General features: G+C 43.0%; 1 protein-coding gene across 6 annotated transcripts in view; it reads right to left on the bottom strand.

Moving 5' to 3' along the window:
• Positions 1 to 18,347, bottom strand: part of LOC147120371 (electrogenic aspartate/glutamate antiporter SLC25A12, mitochondrial-like) — a 157,506-nt gene that overhangs the window by 123,085 nt on the left and 16,074 nt on the right. For 4 of the 6 annotated variants that reach the window (XR_015078180.1, XM_085986201.1, XM_085986202.1 and 1 more), the window contains exons 3-4: positions 14,136 to 14,278; positions 5,443 to 5,558 (exon numbers count right to left, since the gene is read on the bottom strand). Coding sequence is in view for 5 of the 6 variants with exons in the window: in XM_085986201.1 (XP_085842327.1) it covers positions 5,443 to 5,558; positions 14,136 to 14,278 (259 nt within the window). In the remaining variant the exon portion in view is untranslated. Of the gene's footprint in view, positions 1 to 5,442; positions 5,559 to 7,311; positions 7,444 to 14,135; positions 14,279 to 18,347 lie in introns of those variants that run through there. The other 2 variants (XM_085986203.1, XM_085986204.1) reach the window with 2 other exon arrangements.

Below are 18,347 nucleotides of genomic sequence, written 5' to 3'. Positions count from 1 at the left end.
GTGGAAAGAGAGAACGCGACTGTCTGGAAGGCCGTTCTCTTAGCCTTAAAGTCTAAGGGCCTCCCAACCTCTCGCTGGCAGGAAGTCCTCCCGGCAGCGCTGCATTCCATCCGGTCACTGCTTTGCACTGCCATTAACGCCACCCCCCCATGAACGAATGTTTGTTTTCCGACTACGGGAACCTCGCTACCAACATGGCTGACTTCTACCGGGGCCCGTCTTGCTGCGAAAGCACGTGAGGGCCCATAAAACGGACCCCCTGGTCGAGAGGGTGGACCTCCTGCACGCCAACCCCCAGTACGCCTATGTGGCATACCCAGACGGGCGGGAGGACACAGTCTCCTTACGAGACCTCGCACCCTCGGGCACCCCTGAGACACCACCATTACCCCCCACCACCCCCCCAAATCCAGCCCAGGTAGACGGCATGCCGGAACCCCACGAGCCTTCGCCGACCACGCAGACACCAGCATTAACATCGGATACTGCACCACCGCCGCCGCTGCTGCGCCGATCAGAAAGGCTTACGAGGCCTCCGGACAGACTGACATACCCGAACTGGTAGTACACTTCACCCTGCCGGACTCAAATTTAAACAAGGGGTGAATGTGGTAAACCACTTTTATCGTTCACTATCGTTACACTATGGTTATCACTGTTTATATCGTTACAACAGTGTAAACAGTGATAACCATAGTGTATCACTACACAAGGTCACCTCTTGCCACGCTGTTATACCTGGGCTGACCACAGCTGACTCCGCCCATGGCTCCGCCTGCTTGCCCAGGTATAAAGGTGGTCGACTGACTGGTATTCCTCCTTGTTGGATCCGATCACCCACGAGGGTGGGCTCTGTTATTTAGCCAATAAAAACCTATAGTTACTAACTTAACTCGTCGCTTTTCATGAACTGAATTGATAGGTGGCACAACAAAATCCCCCCACTAATGCTTCAGACATTGTCACCTCCTCGCCCTGCTGTCACCTCCCTAGTAATCTCTAATGCTCCTAAACCCTAGGAGCCTCCCATCTGCCACAGTAACCTGGGAGCTCCCCTCTTCCTACCAGACAGTTACACCCCAGTGCTACCATGCCCCCACAACCCAAGTTTGACAGAACCTCTACGCTCCTAAACCGACACCCTTCACAGTCCTGCAACCGTCCTACCCAGTGCCGAGATAACAGTACCTTCCCCACCTCGATTCTCTCAGATTCCATAACTCCCCCCACCCCCAACCATAAAAAATCAGGGGCAACCCCCACCCACTGCTGCCAGATCCAGGAATCACCCAGAAAGTCAAATTCCACTTCTAGTGCTATAAAAATTCCAATTCTACAATGCAGCTAATCTTGAACACTACCCCAATGCTAACTGTGGTTTCAAAGTAAAAATAAATAATTAAAATAGCAGTCTGTTTACCATTCCAGGAAGACAGAGATAGTGTGGAAAATATATATTTATTTATCGAAGGAAAAAAGTATTTGAATATTTTCCAGGAACTAATAACAAAATACACAATTCAACAGGAGATCAAAGTAATATTTTAAAACTTTTGCATCTACCACTTCTGGTCACAATTCAAAGTATCACACTTCAATAAGGAGTGTAGAAGAGCATGCCAGGAGCAGCACCAGGCGTACCTAAAAATGAGGTGCCAACCTGGTGAAGCTGCAACACAGGACTACCTGCATGCTAAAAAGCAATAGTATGCTATAGACAGGGCTAAGCGATCCCACAATCCACGGATCAGATCAAAGCTCTGCAGTCCTGCCACATCCAGTCGTGAATGGTGGTGGACCATTTAACAACTAACTGGAGAAGGAGGCTCCATGAGTATCCTCATCCTCAATGATGGTGGAGCCCAGCACGTGAGTGCAAAAGACAAAGCTGAAGTGTTTGCAACCATCTTCAGCCAGAAGTGCCAAGTGGATGATCCTCCTGAGGTCCCCATAATCACAGAAGCCAGTCTTTAGCCAATTCGATTCATTCCACGTGATATCAAGAAACGGCTGAGAGCACTGGATACAGCAAAGGCTATGCGCCCCTACAACATCCCAGCTGTCGTGCTGAAGATTTGTGCTCCAGAACTAGCCACGCCTCTAGCCAAGCTGTTCCAGTACAGCTACAACACTGGCATCTATCAGACAATGTGGAAAACTGCCCTGGTATGTCCTGTCCACATAAAGCAGGACAAATCCAATCCGGCCAATTACCACCCCATCAGTCGACAGTGCTATCAAGCAGCACTTACTCACTAATAAGCTGCTCACTGATGCCCAGTTTGAGTTCCGCCAGGACCACTCGGCTCTAGATCTCATTACAGCCTTGGTCCAAACATGGACAAAGGAGCTGAATTCCAGAGGTGAGGTGAGAGTGACTGCCCTTGACATCAAGGCAGCAGTTGACCGAGTCTGGCATCAACGAGTCCTAGTAAAACTGAAATCAATGGGAATCGGGGGGGGAAATTCTCCACTGGCTGGTGTCATACCTAGCACAAAGGAAGATGGTTGTGGTGGTTGGTGGTCAATCATCACAGCCCCAGGACATCGCTGCAGGAGTTCCTCAGGGCAGTGTCTTCAGCCAAACCATCTTCAGCTGCTTCATCAATAACCTTCCCTCCAACATAAGGTCAAAAATGGGGATGTTCGCTGATGACTGCAGTGTGTTCAGTGCCATTCGCAGCTCCTCAGGTAATGAAGCAGTCCATGCCCACATGCAGCAAGACCTGGATGACGTTCAGGTTTGTGCTGTTAAGTGGCAGGTAACATTCGTGCCACACAAGTGCCAAGCAATAACTATCTCCAGCAAGCGAGAGTCTAACCACTGTCCCTTTACATTCAACAGCATTACCATCGCCGAATCCCCCACCATCAACATCCTGGGAGGTCACCATTGAGCAGAAACTTAACTAGACCAGCCACATAAATACTGTGGCAACAAGAGCAGGTCAGAAGCTAGGTATTCTGCGGCGAGTGTCTCACCTCCTGACCCCACAAAGTCTTTCCACCATCTACAAGGCACAAGTAAGGCATGTGATGGAATACTCTCCACTTGCCTGGATGAGTGCAGCGCCAACAACACTCAAGAAGCTCGACACCATCCAGGACAAAGCAGCCCGCTTGATTGGCACCCCATCCGCCACCTTAAACATTCACTCCCTGTACAACCAGCGTACCATGTCTGCAGTGTGTACCATCTACAAGATGCACTGCAGCAACTCGCCAAGGCTTCTTCGGCAGCACCTCCCAAACCCACGACCTCTTCCACCTAGAAGGACAAGGGCAGCAGGCGCATGGGAACACCATCACCTCCAAGTTCCCCTCCAAGTGACACACCATCCTGACTTGGAAGTATATCGCCGTTCCTTCATCGTCACTGGATCAAAATCCTGGAACTCCCTCCCTAACAACACTTCACCACACGGACTGCAGCGGTTCAAGAAGGTGGCTCACCACCACCTTCGAGGGCAATTAGGGATGGGCAATAAATGCTGGCTTTGCCAGTGATGCCCAGATCCCATGAACGAATAAAAAACATCTAAAGTCTAAGTCACACATACACCATTTGGCACAAGCACATATTCACAACTTAGCGAAGGCAGCCCTCTTTTTGTTTACCAATTGAAAAAGGACAGGTCAGCCAACTGACTCAACTAGCAGCAAATACTGTCCTTTGTCATCAGTGTATCTATTTTCTGTTCTTTTCATCTTGCTTTGACTGAACCCATACACCCTTTTCCAGCAGCTGCAGAATGCTGCAACACCACAGCAGCACAGCAACAGACTTGCTGCACAGATCATCTTTAGCCTCAGTGAATCCATTACATTCTCCAACAGTGCTCAACTAGCAATTTTAAAACAAACCAAGTCTTGCATTAACAGTTCAGCTCATTTTACTGTACTCATTTACTCCCGCACCTTTTTGTTGTCAAACATTTTTAAAGCAAAAAACTTTTCACCGTTGAACTATTCTGCTCAATGTACTCCCACCTTGCCTTGCCCCACCTTCAAAAAAGTTGCAATTGACTAGAAGTGTTACCAGCCACAATCTTAATTAAAGCAGACTTAGTGCTGAAAAATAAACAAACAGTCTTAAAAACAAACACCACACTCTCAGAACAGAATGTCCAATGGGAATGAAATGGTGAAATAGGCAGTGTATTCCATTAGTGGAGACCTACACAATTCACTCACAGCTTCAGCAGTTGTATTAGGAAGGTCTTCAATCATGGAACCAAACAGGATATTCCACTGCTTACCACTGTTGCAGATAACACAAGTCTCCATGTATATTAATTGCAAATATCAGCCTGCGACTGCATTCAACAAAGATAGTTAGGCCTAGAAATTCGGTGGGCTGCGCCACCAGTTAGCGCCCAAAGAGTGCACTTAGTGGGTTTAGCGCCACTGGCCACGCCTCCCGCGAAGTTTAGCGGGGCGCTAATGGCGGCGTTAGCCTGTAGCGCTGCGCCGCCACCGATGACGTCATCGGTGTGCGCAGCGCCCCGCTACAGCCCCGATCGCGATATTTGGTCGCGCCCCCCGCTGTAACGCTGGTCGCAATTTGCGACCGGTTCAGGGGGGCCTACCTGCGGCGGTAGTGGCGCTAATTAAAGGGGCAGTGCGGGGCGGCCATTTTTTTTTGCTGGCTGCCTGCCAGCACCTCCTCGCGCCGCCGTCCCCGGCCTCCTGAACCCCCCTCCCAGCAGTGCCGGCTGTGTCCCAAGAGCCCAGCACTTCTCCTCGGTGCTGGGCTCTTATGCCGGCACTCGCGATCTCTGATCGCGCTGGTGCAGGCCCCTCCCCTTTAAGAAGGGGAGGAAGGCCTGCAGTACCGCAGCACGCCATGCCGCAGCGTGTGGCGCTGCGGCACGTTGCGCTGCGATATTCAGTTGCAGCGCCCCAAGAGGGATGCGGGGCACCTCGAGCAGCGCCCCGCTTCCGTTTGGGGCGCTGAAACTGAATATCGGGCTGGCGCAAGTGGCTCCGTCCGGAGCGGTAATTCTGGCGCCCAGGCGAGCTTGCCGCCCCAAATGGGGAGTCACCGAATTTCTAGGCCTTAATGTTTGATAGAGTAAAGAGGACCTTGGTAAGTAGGAAGGGTTTGGGTTAAGGTCAGACTTATAACTATAGCGAGTTCTGAAACATCTACACAAGTTGGTGCTTCTTTTACGAACATTGACCCTTTACTTCAAGAAATTCTCCAAATACAAGGTATTGGAGCTTTTAGTTTCATTACATTGAGTTTAATTATTCACACATTTTGCACTACCTACTACATGAATATCCAAGTGATTAGCTGTAACAGTTGCAATTACAAAGATTCCAAAGCACTGGCGATAGCCTGCCTACAAGTGAAAAGTTACATTGGAAAAAATTCCATTTGTAATTTACAGTAATTGAATTTAGTATTCGGTTTCTACTACATCATACAGTGCTTACCAAATGTCACCTCTCCATTGCCATTCTTGTCAAACAGCTGAAAAGCCACCATAAACATGGCATCAGGAGCACAGAGAACAGATTCAAATGCCAGAAACTCTTGAAAGGAGATCAACCTACAATTGCAATGTAAAACGTTATCAAAGAAGGCTTAACAAGTATGGTGGTACTTCAAGCAAATTCTGTTCCAATTTTTTATTCAAAATAAAGAATATGACTTTCACTTAACAGTGAAAGCCTTATTCAATTTAAAAGCTGTAAACATTAATTTGGCATTGGCAGAATTACAACATTAGCAATTCTACCAAGCACACAATTACAAGAAATGTCAACTAAAAGTAGTACTCATGCTTCCTATTAGGGTGGCCATTTTGCAGTGAGTGAGCTGATTAGATTACAGCAGAGTTTCTGCTCATCTGCAGCCTGATCACCAGTACATGATGCAGTGAACCTGCTAGATCCATCATTGCAAGTAACCAGAAAACAGGGTGAAAGGAGGCTGGATTACGTATTCAGGAATTTTTTTTTTTTTTTTTTTTTGGAAAGACCTTCATGAAGAACGAGGATACATTAAAATATTAAAACAGATAGTTGGAAATTTACATTTACCCTAACTGTGTGTAAAATTTACAGTAAATGCCCAATATAAACTGCAGTGGCAGGCCAGTGACAGTGTGCAGTGCATGTCGCCAGATTCTACACAAGAACATATTAATCCCCTTTGATTCACGTTCGAACAGTCTACAGTACTTGATAAAGAACCCGCCATTGCTGAAGGGAAAACAGAGCGGTGCAGAGTTTTTTTAAAAAAAAGCAAGTTTCTCACCCTATCCAGAATGTATTGTTTGGGGGGGGGGGGGGGGGGGGGGGGGGAAATGAAAAACAGCAAATGCATTTTATGATTTATATACTACTCCTACCACTGACCATAGCTCACTTAAGATCATTGCTTATAAATTATCAAATCAGTTCAGTCACTGGATATTCACAGAATTTAAATCGACAAACAGCTAAAAATTTGGTGCATTTGCAACTCCGGGGGGAGGGCGCAAACTACATTTTGCCCAGGCGCAGCGCCGCTAACAACTCCCACTAAATTCAGCGGGAGTTTAACGCCGGTGGTAACCGGTAGCGCCCCGCTCCGCTGGCGATGATATCATCACCGTGCGCAGCGCCCCGTTTTCACCCTGCCTGCAAAATTGATCCGCGCCCCCTGAATCTGCGCTTGGCAATGACAGCAACCAATTCAGGGGGCAGGAACGGAGCGGCAGGAGTCTCGCAGGGTGGTAAGTAAAGGGGAGGTGGCGGGTGGGGGGGAGAAATCAGTTGACTTACTTGTCGCGGCCCGTTGCGTCTTTCAACACAGGGTCCATCTGGCAGCCAGGCACCCCGCTCCCCGGTGGTCCAGGTAGAGCCCCGCAGAATTGTGGGCTTGGGCCCTTTCCTTTAATGAGGGGAGGAGCACTTCCATGCGGCAGCGCTATGTGGCCCAGTGTGTAGCGCTGCAGAAAGCACTGCCCCGATATTCGGGGTTGTGCTCTAAGGAAGTGGAGCGTTTGAATTAGCGCTCCACCTCCCTGTTGGGGCGCTAAAACTGAATTTAGTGATCGCCAGCGCTATTTTTCGCCAGGCACTAAAATGGTGGCCAACGAATTCCCCCCCCCCCCCCCAAAAGCATTTAGTGATAAACCTACTCTTCCTCATACATCTATTTCCAACTGCATTGTTCAGTAATTATTTCAAATCTTCTAAAGTTACAAATAGTTTTTACCACTTAGTTCCCAGACAAAGCAAGAACTAAATTTGTTTCAATAAGCTACATAATAATCTATCCTACAACATGGAGCAAACCCTCTTTTAAATAGTCACCTGGCGGACAAAGCTGGGCTGCCTGTTTACGACAAACTGCTGCTGAATCCTAACTCTCAGTAATGGCAGCCTTCACAAACCATTTGGTCTTCCTTTCACTCAACACATGCTGATTTTCGAAGTCCTGTTGCACTGATATAAAGCAGATGTCAGAATTCTGCACTTTAAAACAATAAAACTAAACTGCACTTGGACAATAACTTTAGGAAGAGGTGGCCACATATCTTTGATATGTGAATGCATCATTTAATACTACTGTAATATTTGATCAATATATAAATATAACCTACATAATATGTTCTCCAACAATTTTCTAATAGTTGCTGTGTTTTTATATTAATGCAATGCATCATGTAGTTCTTCAATTTTGAATTTTTATCTAAAATAACAAAATATTGAAAATGCTGGTAGTCAATTGAATGAATACTGAATTGATGGCAAAAATATCTAGCATTGTTCTGAGTTTTAAAAACTTAGCAGTACTGAACATGAATATTATAGACAAAGACTTTCTAAGAACTTTCTAATGCCAAACATGCCATGTCAAGTTATAGCCAGGTTTTGTGCAAGAACATATTAATCCCATTTCATTCACATTTAACCATACCACAGCACTTGATAAAGAACCTGCCATTGCTGAAGGGAAATCAGTGCTCTGCACAGTTTCTTTCAGAACAAATACTAAAAATGCTGGAGGTAGTCAATTGAAAGAATACTGAATTGATGGCAAAAATAAAGCAATCACACAATAGTTAAACTGTCAGAACAAATATGGTTCGTAAGAACATAAGAAATAGGAGCAGGAGTAGTCCATTCGGCCCTTTGAGCCTGCTCCGCCATTCAATAAGATCGTGGCTGATCTACCTCAACTCCACTTTCCCGCCCATCCCCATTGATTCCTTTAGCATCCAAAAATCTATTGATCTCTGTCTTGAATATACGCAACAACCGAGCATCCACAGCTCTCTGGGGTACGGCTGACCCCTTATTCTGAGACTGTGACCTCTAGTTCTAGACTCCCCAGCCAGCAAATAAAATTTGTTTTTTTTTTTAAACTTTTGTCTAATTCTCAGATCTTAATTGAGAACTAATATTTTGCCTCAGTAATGAAGTAACTGAGCAATTATGCCTGGATACAGGAACAAAGCTAATGCACAGCCAAATATGTAAAGATCTTTGTGATCATGCATCAGTTACAAACAGGTTTCTATTCCTTATAGCTAAGCAGGACTCTGAATTCTGTTTTGCTGATTTGTAAGGTTGGCCATCTGCAGTCACTGGGTTTCTTTGCAGCAAGCTCTCTGAACTGTGACTGTGAAAGACTGCAGATATAGCTAACAGCTTCAACTTTTGTTGAATTTAAAATTAATTTAGTAATTTAGTGTAAATTAATTGTCTAGAAGGAAAACCCTTAAAAATATTTTACAAAATGGATATTTCCCCCACTGTTTTACTTTCATTGGTTTATTTTCTCTCTCCAGCCCACAAAGCCATTGGTTCCTTGCTTGGATGCAATTCATGGCCTCTGGTGCCTTGCCCAAGCATCCATTATTCATGCATGAGCTGTGATAATGAAGTTTGGTGAGCCTAATCATGTCTTCATCTGAGGTTGCTGGATAGCAACCCGGAGAGGGAGCCCGGTTCATTTCCCCCTTCCTAACTATGGGGTGCTGAGGCAAATTTTAACACCCCATATTGCTGCCTTGGCTGAAATCAGTCACGGTAACAGATTGTGAATGGAATTGGTGCTTTTCTAGTTTGTATGGCCATAGCAGTTTTTATTTAAAGCAGAAGGAAAGTCCAGAGAGAGTATTTTTTTTAAAACTAAGGCATCAAATAAATTTCTGGTATGTGTGATTTCTGTTACAAAGAGGAGTAATTTGAATTAAAAAATACTCCTGTCTGGACTTTCCTTCCCCTTTAACATTTTTTTTTTATATAAAAAGGAAATTGCACAAAGATAGATCTTTTTTTTAAATCAATAAAATCTGTTTTTGATAAAAATATTTTTTGACTAAGTACTGGTTTAGCTCAGTGGTAACACTATCAGCTGAGTTTGAAGATTGTGGGATCAAGCCCCACTGCAGGATTTGAGCACATAATCTAGGCTGACACTTCTGGACAGTACTGAGGAAGTGCTGCATTGGATTATACATATAATCAAGGCCCTCTCTACTTGGTCAGGTGGATGTAAAAGATCCCATGACACTATTAAAAGATGAGTAGGGGTATTCTCCTGGTGTCCTGGCCAATATTTATCCCACATCCAATATCACTTTAAAAAAAATTGGTAATTTATCCCATTTGTTTGTGGGATCTTGCTGTGTGTAATTAACAGCTACTTTCCCTACATTACAACAATGACTACATTTTTTAAAATTACTTTAGAAATTGACTATGGAGCAGTTTGGGATACCCTAAAGTCAGGAAAGGCACTACAGGAAACTTTCTGGTATCCGGCACGGACGGGACCGAGCTGGTGCCGGTCTATCAACAATGCCGGAGAATCGAGCGCTATAGTTAAAACATACGGAGCTTCTGAGCTCCGTATCTAGCATCAAACCCTGTTGCTTAGCAACAGCTTTAAAACAATCACAGAAACCCCACAGTGCAGATAGAGGCCATTTCGGCCCATCGAGCCTGCACCGACACACATCCCACCCGATCCCCGCAACCCCCACACCAACACATATCCCACCCCATCCCCGCAACCCCACGTATTTAATCCCCCTAACACTAAGGGTCAATTTATCATAGCCAATCAACCTAACCCGCACATCTTTGGACAGCTTGCAAGCATCTCTGTAGCTTAGCAACAGCTTCAGTTAGACGCTTGCACAGCCAGAAATGAGTAAAAAAAAGTAACTAAAAGCAAAAAAAGTTCTCTGAACTGACTCCTGAATTTTGCCAGTTAACCGACATTTCCGGTTATTTAGTGGCCGGTTAATCGAAAGTTTCCTGTATATAGATACAGGTTCCTTCTTTCCTCATCCCTGTGATAGAAGCAACCTACTGCGATAACTTTGATAATTATTGCTTTGCAAGAATAATTTTTCTTTTTTTTTTTTTAAACAAAATCTCAGCAATTAATCCCTAAAACCTTATTCCTACGTTCCTGATGGTCAATTGCAAGACAGACGGATTGACCAAATACTTGGAGTTTGACAGCTGCAGTCTGGGTTTCAGCCCGGCAGTACCCTGTTTACACTGTCTGGCTGATATTTCAATCTTACTGCCTAAGAGAGGTTCTGTTAGTGCTTACATACATGAACAATGGTGCTCTGCTCGCCCAGCAGTTTAAAGTTAAATGATTAGCATAGCAGAATTTGCACGATAACCAGGTTGGTTAATTGCAGGTAGATTAAAATGTATCTAGATCAAAGGATCTCTACCCTCTTTTTACACCTGGTTTGACTCTACTAGAGTTAATGTAGGGCCAAAATGAAGTCGTGTAAGGGTATCCCCTCCAGGGAGTGTCTCAAGTACTTCTTTCCGGATTTATATTGTTACCTTATGTTGATGTGAAGCAGAAACCGCTTCACAAGAACACTAAAGTTGTAAAGTTACAGTGTAAATTCAGTTACAGTTTATACAGGATATACTTACCTTGGAGGCGGTGCTACGAAGGTTCACTGGATTGATTCCTGGGATGAGAGGGTTGTCCATGAGGAGAGTTTGAGTAGAATGGGCCTATATTCTCTGAAGTTTAGAAAAATGTGGGGTGATCGCAATGAAACATACAAAATTCTTAGAGGGCTTGACAGGTTAGATGCTGTGAGGCCATTTCCCCTGGCTGGAGAGTCTAGAACTAGGGGTAATAGTCTCAGGATAAGGGGTTGGTCATTTCATACAGAGATGAGGAGAAATTTCTTCACTCAGAGGGTTGTGAATCTTTGGAATTCTCTATCCCAAAGGGCTGTGGGTACTCGGTCATTGAGTACATTCAAGAATTAGATATTTGGACACTAAGGGTATCAAGGGATATGGGAATATAGCGGAAAAGTAACAAAGCAAACAACAGATGTCATAGTGCACTGAAAACTATACTTCACTCATTAAGTTATACTGTTTTGTTAAAAATATTAAAATGATGTGCCTTTAGCTTATTTTTATTTTAAATACTTTCAAATCTCACACTAACTTCACCCTGACAGCCATCTTCTGAAGTCCATTCTATGGTTTAAAAAAAAGCCAAACAAATTGATGCATTGCCAGTTGACAGAAAGTTCGGATAGTCTCACCCTGGACTCAACTATTTTGATGCTGAGAGTGAAACTAAATCAAATAGTGGTACTGATTTCTGTCCAATCACAGGTAGTCCATGAGTATTAGTCAATAATCTTGATTAAATTACATCTTCAAGCATATTTTAGTGACTAAATAGAACAACCTTCTTTTCGCTATCCCATAGCTAGTTTGACTGAAAATCTTATTGGAATCCACTTCGCAATCAATTAATAGATGCTGGTTCTTAATGAAGGACCCTTAAACAGTAGGCTCGCTGATTTAGAAAAATAATCTAGTCCTTAAATAATAAGCTGACTTTTATTGAAAATGAAATTTAGGATAAGGTTGTATTTCATCATCCAAAATATGTGACTTCATATTTCATTTTCTGTGAACTATTGGCATTTCTGTAGAAATGTTATCATTTTCTACCCAACTGTTTAAAGTACCAACTTTTATTCCCTCATTTTTAGTTATTTTCTCGATTTGCAATTGAACAAGGGCAAGTGTTTAGCATTCCCTAGAATAAAGAAAAATATATGAGTCTCAAAAAAAATGCTAGCTTGAGATTATTACACCTAGAATTGTATCTGCTCATATAACTGAACACAAACTAGTTCTTTTTAAGCAGATATTTAAAAGAAGAAAGCACAATGCACAATTCATTATATCTGTTAAGTCACATTTCCAAACTTTTTCATTTTCTATTTCTCATTTTAAGGAGAAAGTTTGACATATATCAGACAAATGCTCAAACCAAACAATGCACAGTACTAATCAGGCGATACCTGCACGCACGATGGCCCAGAAATTCGGGTCCCAATGCGCGAGTACGCGCTGGGTACTCACGCATAGGCCCAATTAAAGTGCCAGTGTCGTGCATGCACTGCGCATGCGCGGGAAACCGGCACTTCCGTTCCCCTGAAAGAAGGGGTTGACAGGTGGAACGCGTGCGCCGGAGAGGCAGCGCGTGCGCATCGAACTTACCCTCCCGGAGAAACCTGCAAAAAAAAAGTAAGTCTCCAGCAGTTACACTTTTAAAAAGCAGGCACAAGGCCTGCTTTTAACAAGGTAAGTGGTGAATTAATTAAAATTAAAACATTTTTTCCACAGGTTTATTATTTTTAAATACTTTAAAGATAAGTTTATTTTTAGCCCTGTTAGAAAATGTAATTAATTTTTTCAAAAATTTAAATTATTGTTTAAAATAGTTATTTCATGCAATTTATAGTTATTTTATAAAAATGTGATTTAAAAAAAAATTTTTTTGAAGTTTTAGTGATGTTTTGGGGCTTATAGCATTTATAGGTTTGACAGCTCTTCCTGTCAAACTTATGAATGAAGCATTCCCTGCTACCATTGGCTCTCCATGGCCCACGTGTCCCACGCATCCAACTAACTGCGCCCTGGGATACGCAAGCACTGCACGCCAGCAGTTGAAGGAGGCCCAAGATCGGAATCCCACGCGGGCCCACAGCTCAACAGCCGGCGCACTAGGTAAGTGCAGGTCAGAGGCTTTCACCCGCGGGAAGCCTCCGACCCGAATTTCTGGGCCGATGCTGAAAGAGCAGACATGATGGAGCACTTGCCTCTCAATCACAAACAAAAGTTCAGAATTAGGGAGCTAGTCGTTACTGACAAGAACAAACTGATAATTTGCATATGGGCACCAAATCTATAAATATTTATAAAACCTATTTACACACTTGTTGGCAACTACAAACACTGTAAACTGAATAAGTGCAAATGAACAAAATCTTTAATGGGTTTCATTAATTCAGTTTAAGTTGATGCAGCTTTTCCATTGCTATGAACAGTAGGAGGACTCTTCCGAGTAACTGGTGCTCCTGCGCCAAATCTACCCACCGATGATTGCCACTTTATATTTTCAACAATAAAAAGGACAATATTTGTGCCATAGTACTTGAATCGAGTTTTTTTTTTTTTTTTTAAGTCTAGTATTCTTCCAAATTAACAGGAGTGCCATAAATGAGGTAATTTGGTGATTTTTGTTAAGTTTTTATTCAGTCTGCTAAAAACATACTGCACTGAAAAGATGAGAACATAAAAAATAAATGGTAAGGTTTGCAGTAAGATATTAATTGAGCTTCCCTGTAGAATTTAAACTTGAAACTCAGAGCTCAGGTGCCAGAGCGAATTACATGCAAATTTGTTTTGAATCAAATCAAAAAGCTTTCTGCAAAAGACACCACATTCTCTTCACACTGATTTTTCAATTAAAGCCATTCATTTAAAACAGAATAAATAAAGTTAACATAGGCAACAATGGAAAAACATTATAATGTGTATGTAAAGGTCTACATTTCTTGCTGCAAGTTGAACAGTTTGATTGGGCTCTTGTTTTCTATTATTGTGGCTGGTTTTCCATATGTTCTGTGCCTGCCATTGTAATTTTGGATTTCATGCTAACACGGTAAGATCCCAATGCTTAAATGGTTAGATACTTACCAACACCTGGAAAATCTTGTGGTAGTTTATGCTGTACCACAAATATCTTTCAAAAAGCACACAAACAGAATTTTTTTTTTTTTTTTTTTAGTGCATTTCGGAAATCAACAGTTAATTTATCATCTTACCCATCTTTAGTTTGGTCAGCCACCCCAGCTAGAAGCTGTACAGTCTTTGGGTTGTAGTGTGGATCTGTGTGTAATCCCAGATATTTCTGCACAAAATCTGTTGGAGTCATGTAATGTTCCCCATCCTTGGTCACACTACAAAACTAAAAGAAGAAATAGTAAAGTTAAGGTGCATGTAGTATTTGTTTTGATGGAAGGAATCTAGGAATGCAGTGAAACAACATTGAATGCATAATTACACCTAGAAAGTAGTCTTGGAAGAACACCTCAGCCCTTACTATATGCACTACTTCAGGTAGTTATCTCATGAATGTGCCAACAATCAGACATTCCTGAAAACTGTTCTGCAAAACAACATTTTCTGAGTAGGATGACTGGATATATATTGTAGTATTCAACTGTAAGAATTCCCAGATTCTAGAAAACCATACTTCCACCATAAATAAAAATAAATTTGTAATTATTTCTGTTGTAAATAATCATAATTGTAATAAATCCAAATATTCTTCATTGTATCCAAGTAGTCTCCAAAGTGTATGTAAATAAAAACTGGCAATTTGCCCTTTTCTGCAATTATTATTAAATAAATATCTACACTCACATTCTCCTCTCAAAGGCTCTATTTTGGATATGAAGACTTCTACAGTCCAGTCCATTAAACTCCTTCAGAGTGAAGAACAGTGGGAAATCAGGAAGATATCAAAAGATGTGGCATACGTTTTTAAAAAAAGAAATGTATCCAAGAGCGAAAAAAAGAGTTCTCATTACACACAACTAGAATTTGATTTTTGGGTCTGGTTTAATGGTTTACTACAATATATTGATTAATTATCTTTTCGATGCATGAAATAAGACAACAGCAGCAATATATATATAAAAACCTATTTTGGCCTGAATGACTCATGAAATATTCTCAACATTTTACAATAAAATTACACGTTGCAATAACACATTTCAAACTGGGGGGGAATAGTTTAAGTGTACTTAGCCTGCCAACTGAAATATATTTACAGCAGCATTGCCCGGAGAAAACAATGGCCACGATATTTACTGGGGCAGGGTTTCGGAGCAGGGCTGGAGGAGTTATGGTCGAGAAACTGAGTTTTTTTTTTAAATAACAGATTCCCCGCCCGGAAGTCAGCCTGACTGATCAGCTTGGCTGCCTGTCGGGCGAGAAACACCTAAGAACATTACATAAGAAATAGCAGAAGGGAGCCATACGGCCCCTCGAGCCTGCTCCACCATTCAATGGCCTCAACTCCACTTTCCCGCCTGATCCCCATATCCCTGGATTCCCTTAATATCCAAAAATCTATCGATCTCAGTCTTGAATATACTCAACGACTGAGCATCCACGGCCCTCTGGGGTAGAGAATTCCAAAGATTCACCACCCAGTGAGTGAAGAAATTTCAGTCCTAAATGGCCAAACTCTTATCCTGAGACTGCCCCCTAGTTCAAGACTATCCAGCCAGGTGAAACCACCTCTCAGCATCTACCCTGTCAAGCCCTCCCAGAATATTATATGTTTCAATGAGATCACCTCTTATTCTTCTAAACTCCAGAGAGTATAGGCCTACTCTACTCAATCTCTCCTCATAGGACAACCCTCTCTCATAAGAACATAAGAAATAGGAGCAGGAGTAGGCCATTCGGCCCTTCCAGCCTGCTTCGCCATTCAATGAGATCATGGCTGATCTTCTGCCTCAACTCCATTCACCGGTCCTATCGCCATGTCCCTTGATGCCCTTACTAGTCAGCAATCTATCGACTTCGGTTTTGAATATACCCAATGACTGAGCCTCCACAGCCTCTGGGGTAGAGAATTCCAAAGATTCACCACCCTCTGTGTGAAGAAATTTCTTCTCATCTCAGTCCTGAATGGCCTACCCTTTATCCCGAGGCTGTGGCCCCTGGTTCTAGACTCCCCAGCCAAGGGAAACATTCTCCCAGCATCCATCCTATCAAGCCCTGTAATAATTTTGTATGCTTCAATGAGATCCCCTCTCATTCTTCTGAATTCAAGAGAATACAGGCCTAGTTTACTCAATCTCTTCTCATACGACAGTCCCGCCATCCCAGGAATCAATCTCGTGAACCTTCGTTGCACTCCCTCTATAGCAAGTATATCCTTCCTTAGGTAAGGAGACCAAAATTGTACACAGTACTCCAGGTGTGGTCTCACCAAGGGCCTATATAATTGGAGTAAGACTTCTTTACAAGAGGATTTGAGTGGAGAGCCAGCATACTATTTGCCTTCCTAATTTGCACCTACACATTCACTTTCAGTGACTCATGTACAAGGACGCCCAGGTCCTTTGAGCATCTGCATTCCTCAATCTTTCACCATTTAGGAAATACTCTGCCTTTCTGTTTTTTCGACTAAAGTGGATAACTTCACATTTATCCACATTATATTCCATCTGCCATGTTCTCGCCCACTCACTGAGCCTGTGGAGATCCCCTTGAAGCCTCTTCACATCCTCTTCGCAACTGACACTGCCACCTAGCTTTGTATCAGCAGCAAATTTGGAAATGTTACATTTAGTCCTTCATCCAAATCATTGATATAGATTGTGAATAGCTGGGGCCCAAGCACCAATCCTTGCGGTACCCCACTAGTCACAGCCTACCATCCTGAAAAAGACCCATTTATCCCTACTCTTTAGTTTTCTGTCTGTTAACCAATTCTCAATCCATGCTAGTATATTACCCCCAATTCCATGTGCCCTCATTTTGTTCACCAACCTCTTCTGTGGAATCTTATTGAAGGCCTTCTGAAAATCCAGATACACATCTACCGGTTCCCCTTTGTCTACTCCACTAGTTACATCCTCAAAGAACTCCAATAGGTTTGTTAAACAGGATTTCCCTTGCATAAATCCATGTTGACTCTGCCCAATCATATTATCATTCAAGGGATCAATCTAGTGAACCTTTGTTGCACCTCCTCTAAAGGCAATTATATCCTTCCATAGGTATAGAGACCAAAACAGCACACACTACTCCAGGTGTGGTCTCACCAAAGCCCTGCACAATTGCAGCAAGACTTCCTTACTCTTGTACTCCAACCCCCTTGCAATAAAGGCCAACATACCATTTGTCTTCCTAATTGCTTGTTGTAGATGCATGTTAACTTTGTGTTTCATGTACAAGGACACCCAAATCACTCTGAACATCAACATTTAATAGTTTATCATTTTAAAAAAATATTTTTCCTACTAAACTGAATAAACTCATATTTCCCCACATTATACTCCATCTGCCACTTTCTTGCCCACTCACTTAACCTGGAATGCTCCAGAAAAGGCTTTAGGCCATGATCAGGTAAATTTGTGGTTGTTGTGGGGGTACATCGCCGGGGGGGGTGGGAGATGTGGGGGTGAGATCTCGCGGGGGGGTGGGAGGAGAATCGGAGGAGGGAGATCGTGGGGCCGGGGAGGGGAGATCACGGGACCGGGGTGGTTGGAGATCACACAACGAGGGGGAGATCGGAGATTGTGGGATGGACAGCGGGAGTGAGGGTGGGAAGAGAGAGATACGAGACCACCTTGGTGGTGGGGGGGGGGGGGGGGGGGGGGGAGGGGCACTTACCTGATGGATCCAGCCTTTCTCACCTCCTTTCCTGCTGGATTTCCCAAGGCCAGGGAAACCCAGCCCACAGTGGTTAAAAATAGAAACCATGTTAAAATGAAGGCACACAGTCTCCTTAAAAGGCTTTACCAACCAACCCGCCTCCTGACAGAGGATTGGTCACCTGCCCCTCGTTCCGCCTCTGCAGAAACTGGAAGTGGGCATGTTGGGTTTCTGTTTCAGACTTAACATTTTTTGGGGGTTGGAATTACCCCTTAATGCCTCTAAAATGTCTCTAATCAGACCCTATGTCTTACAATGGATAAGAAGCTTTGCACATTATTCAAAATTAATTTTTTTTTTTTTTTTTTAATAAATAGTTTTGCTGTAAATCCTGATCTACAATACACGATATTACAATAGAAGTGGGAGTAATCTCTTACATCATCTCTTTTAAAACCACATTCCATGCCTATCGAACACTGACTGGATTCTATTTGCATCAAGAAAATAAAATGACGGGAAACAAATAGAGGGGAAGCTACAACATTTCAACAACAAATCTAGCACTTCTTAATGTTAGTACTTTTGGTGGAAACATTTATGTTTAGATTATCCAAGCATGTAATTGAGGTCATCTG

This window comes from Somniosus microcephalus, chromosome 4, assembly GCF_052327205.1.
Source record: "Somniosus microcephalus isolate GS21.2 chromosome 4, FLI_Smic_1.0, whole genome shotgun sequence".
NCBI classification, from domain to species: Eukaryota; Metazoa; Chordata; class Chondrichthyes; order Squaliformes; family Somniosidae; genus Somniosus; species Somniosus microcephalus.
The sequence above is the reverse complement of the archived record's forward strand: the minus strand, read 5'-3'. Positions and strand labels throughout refer to the sequence as shown.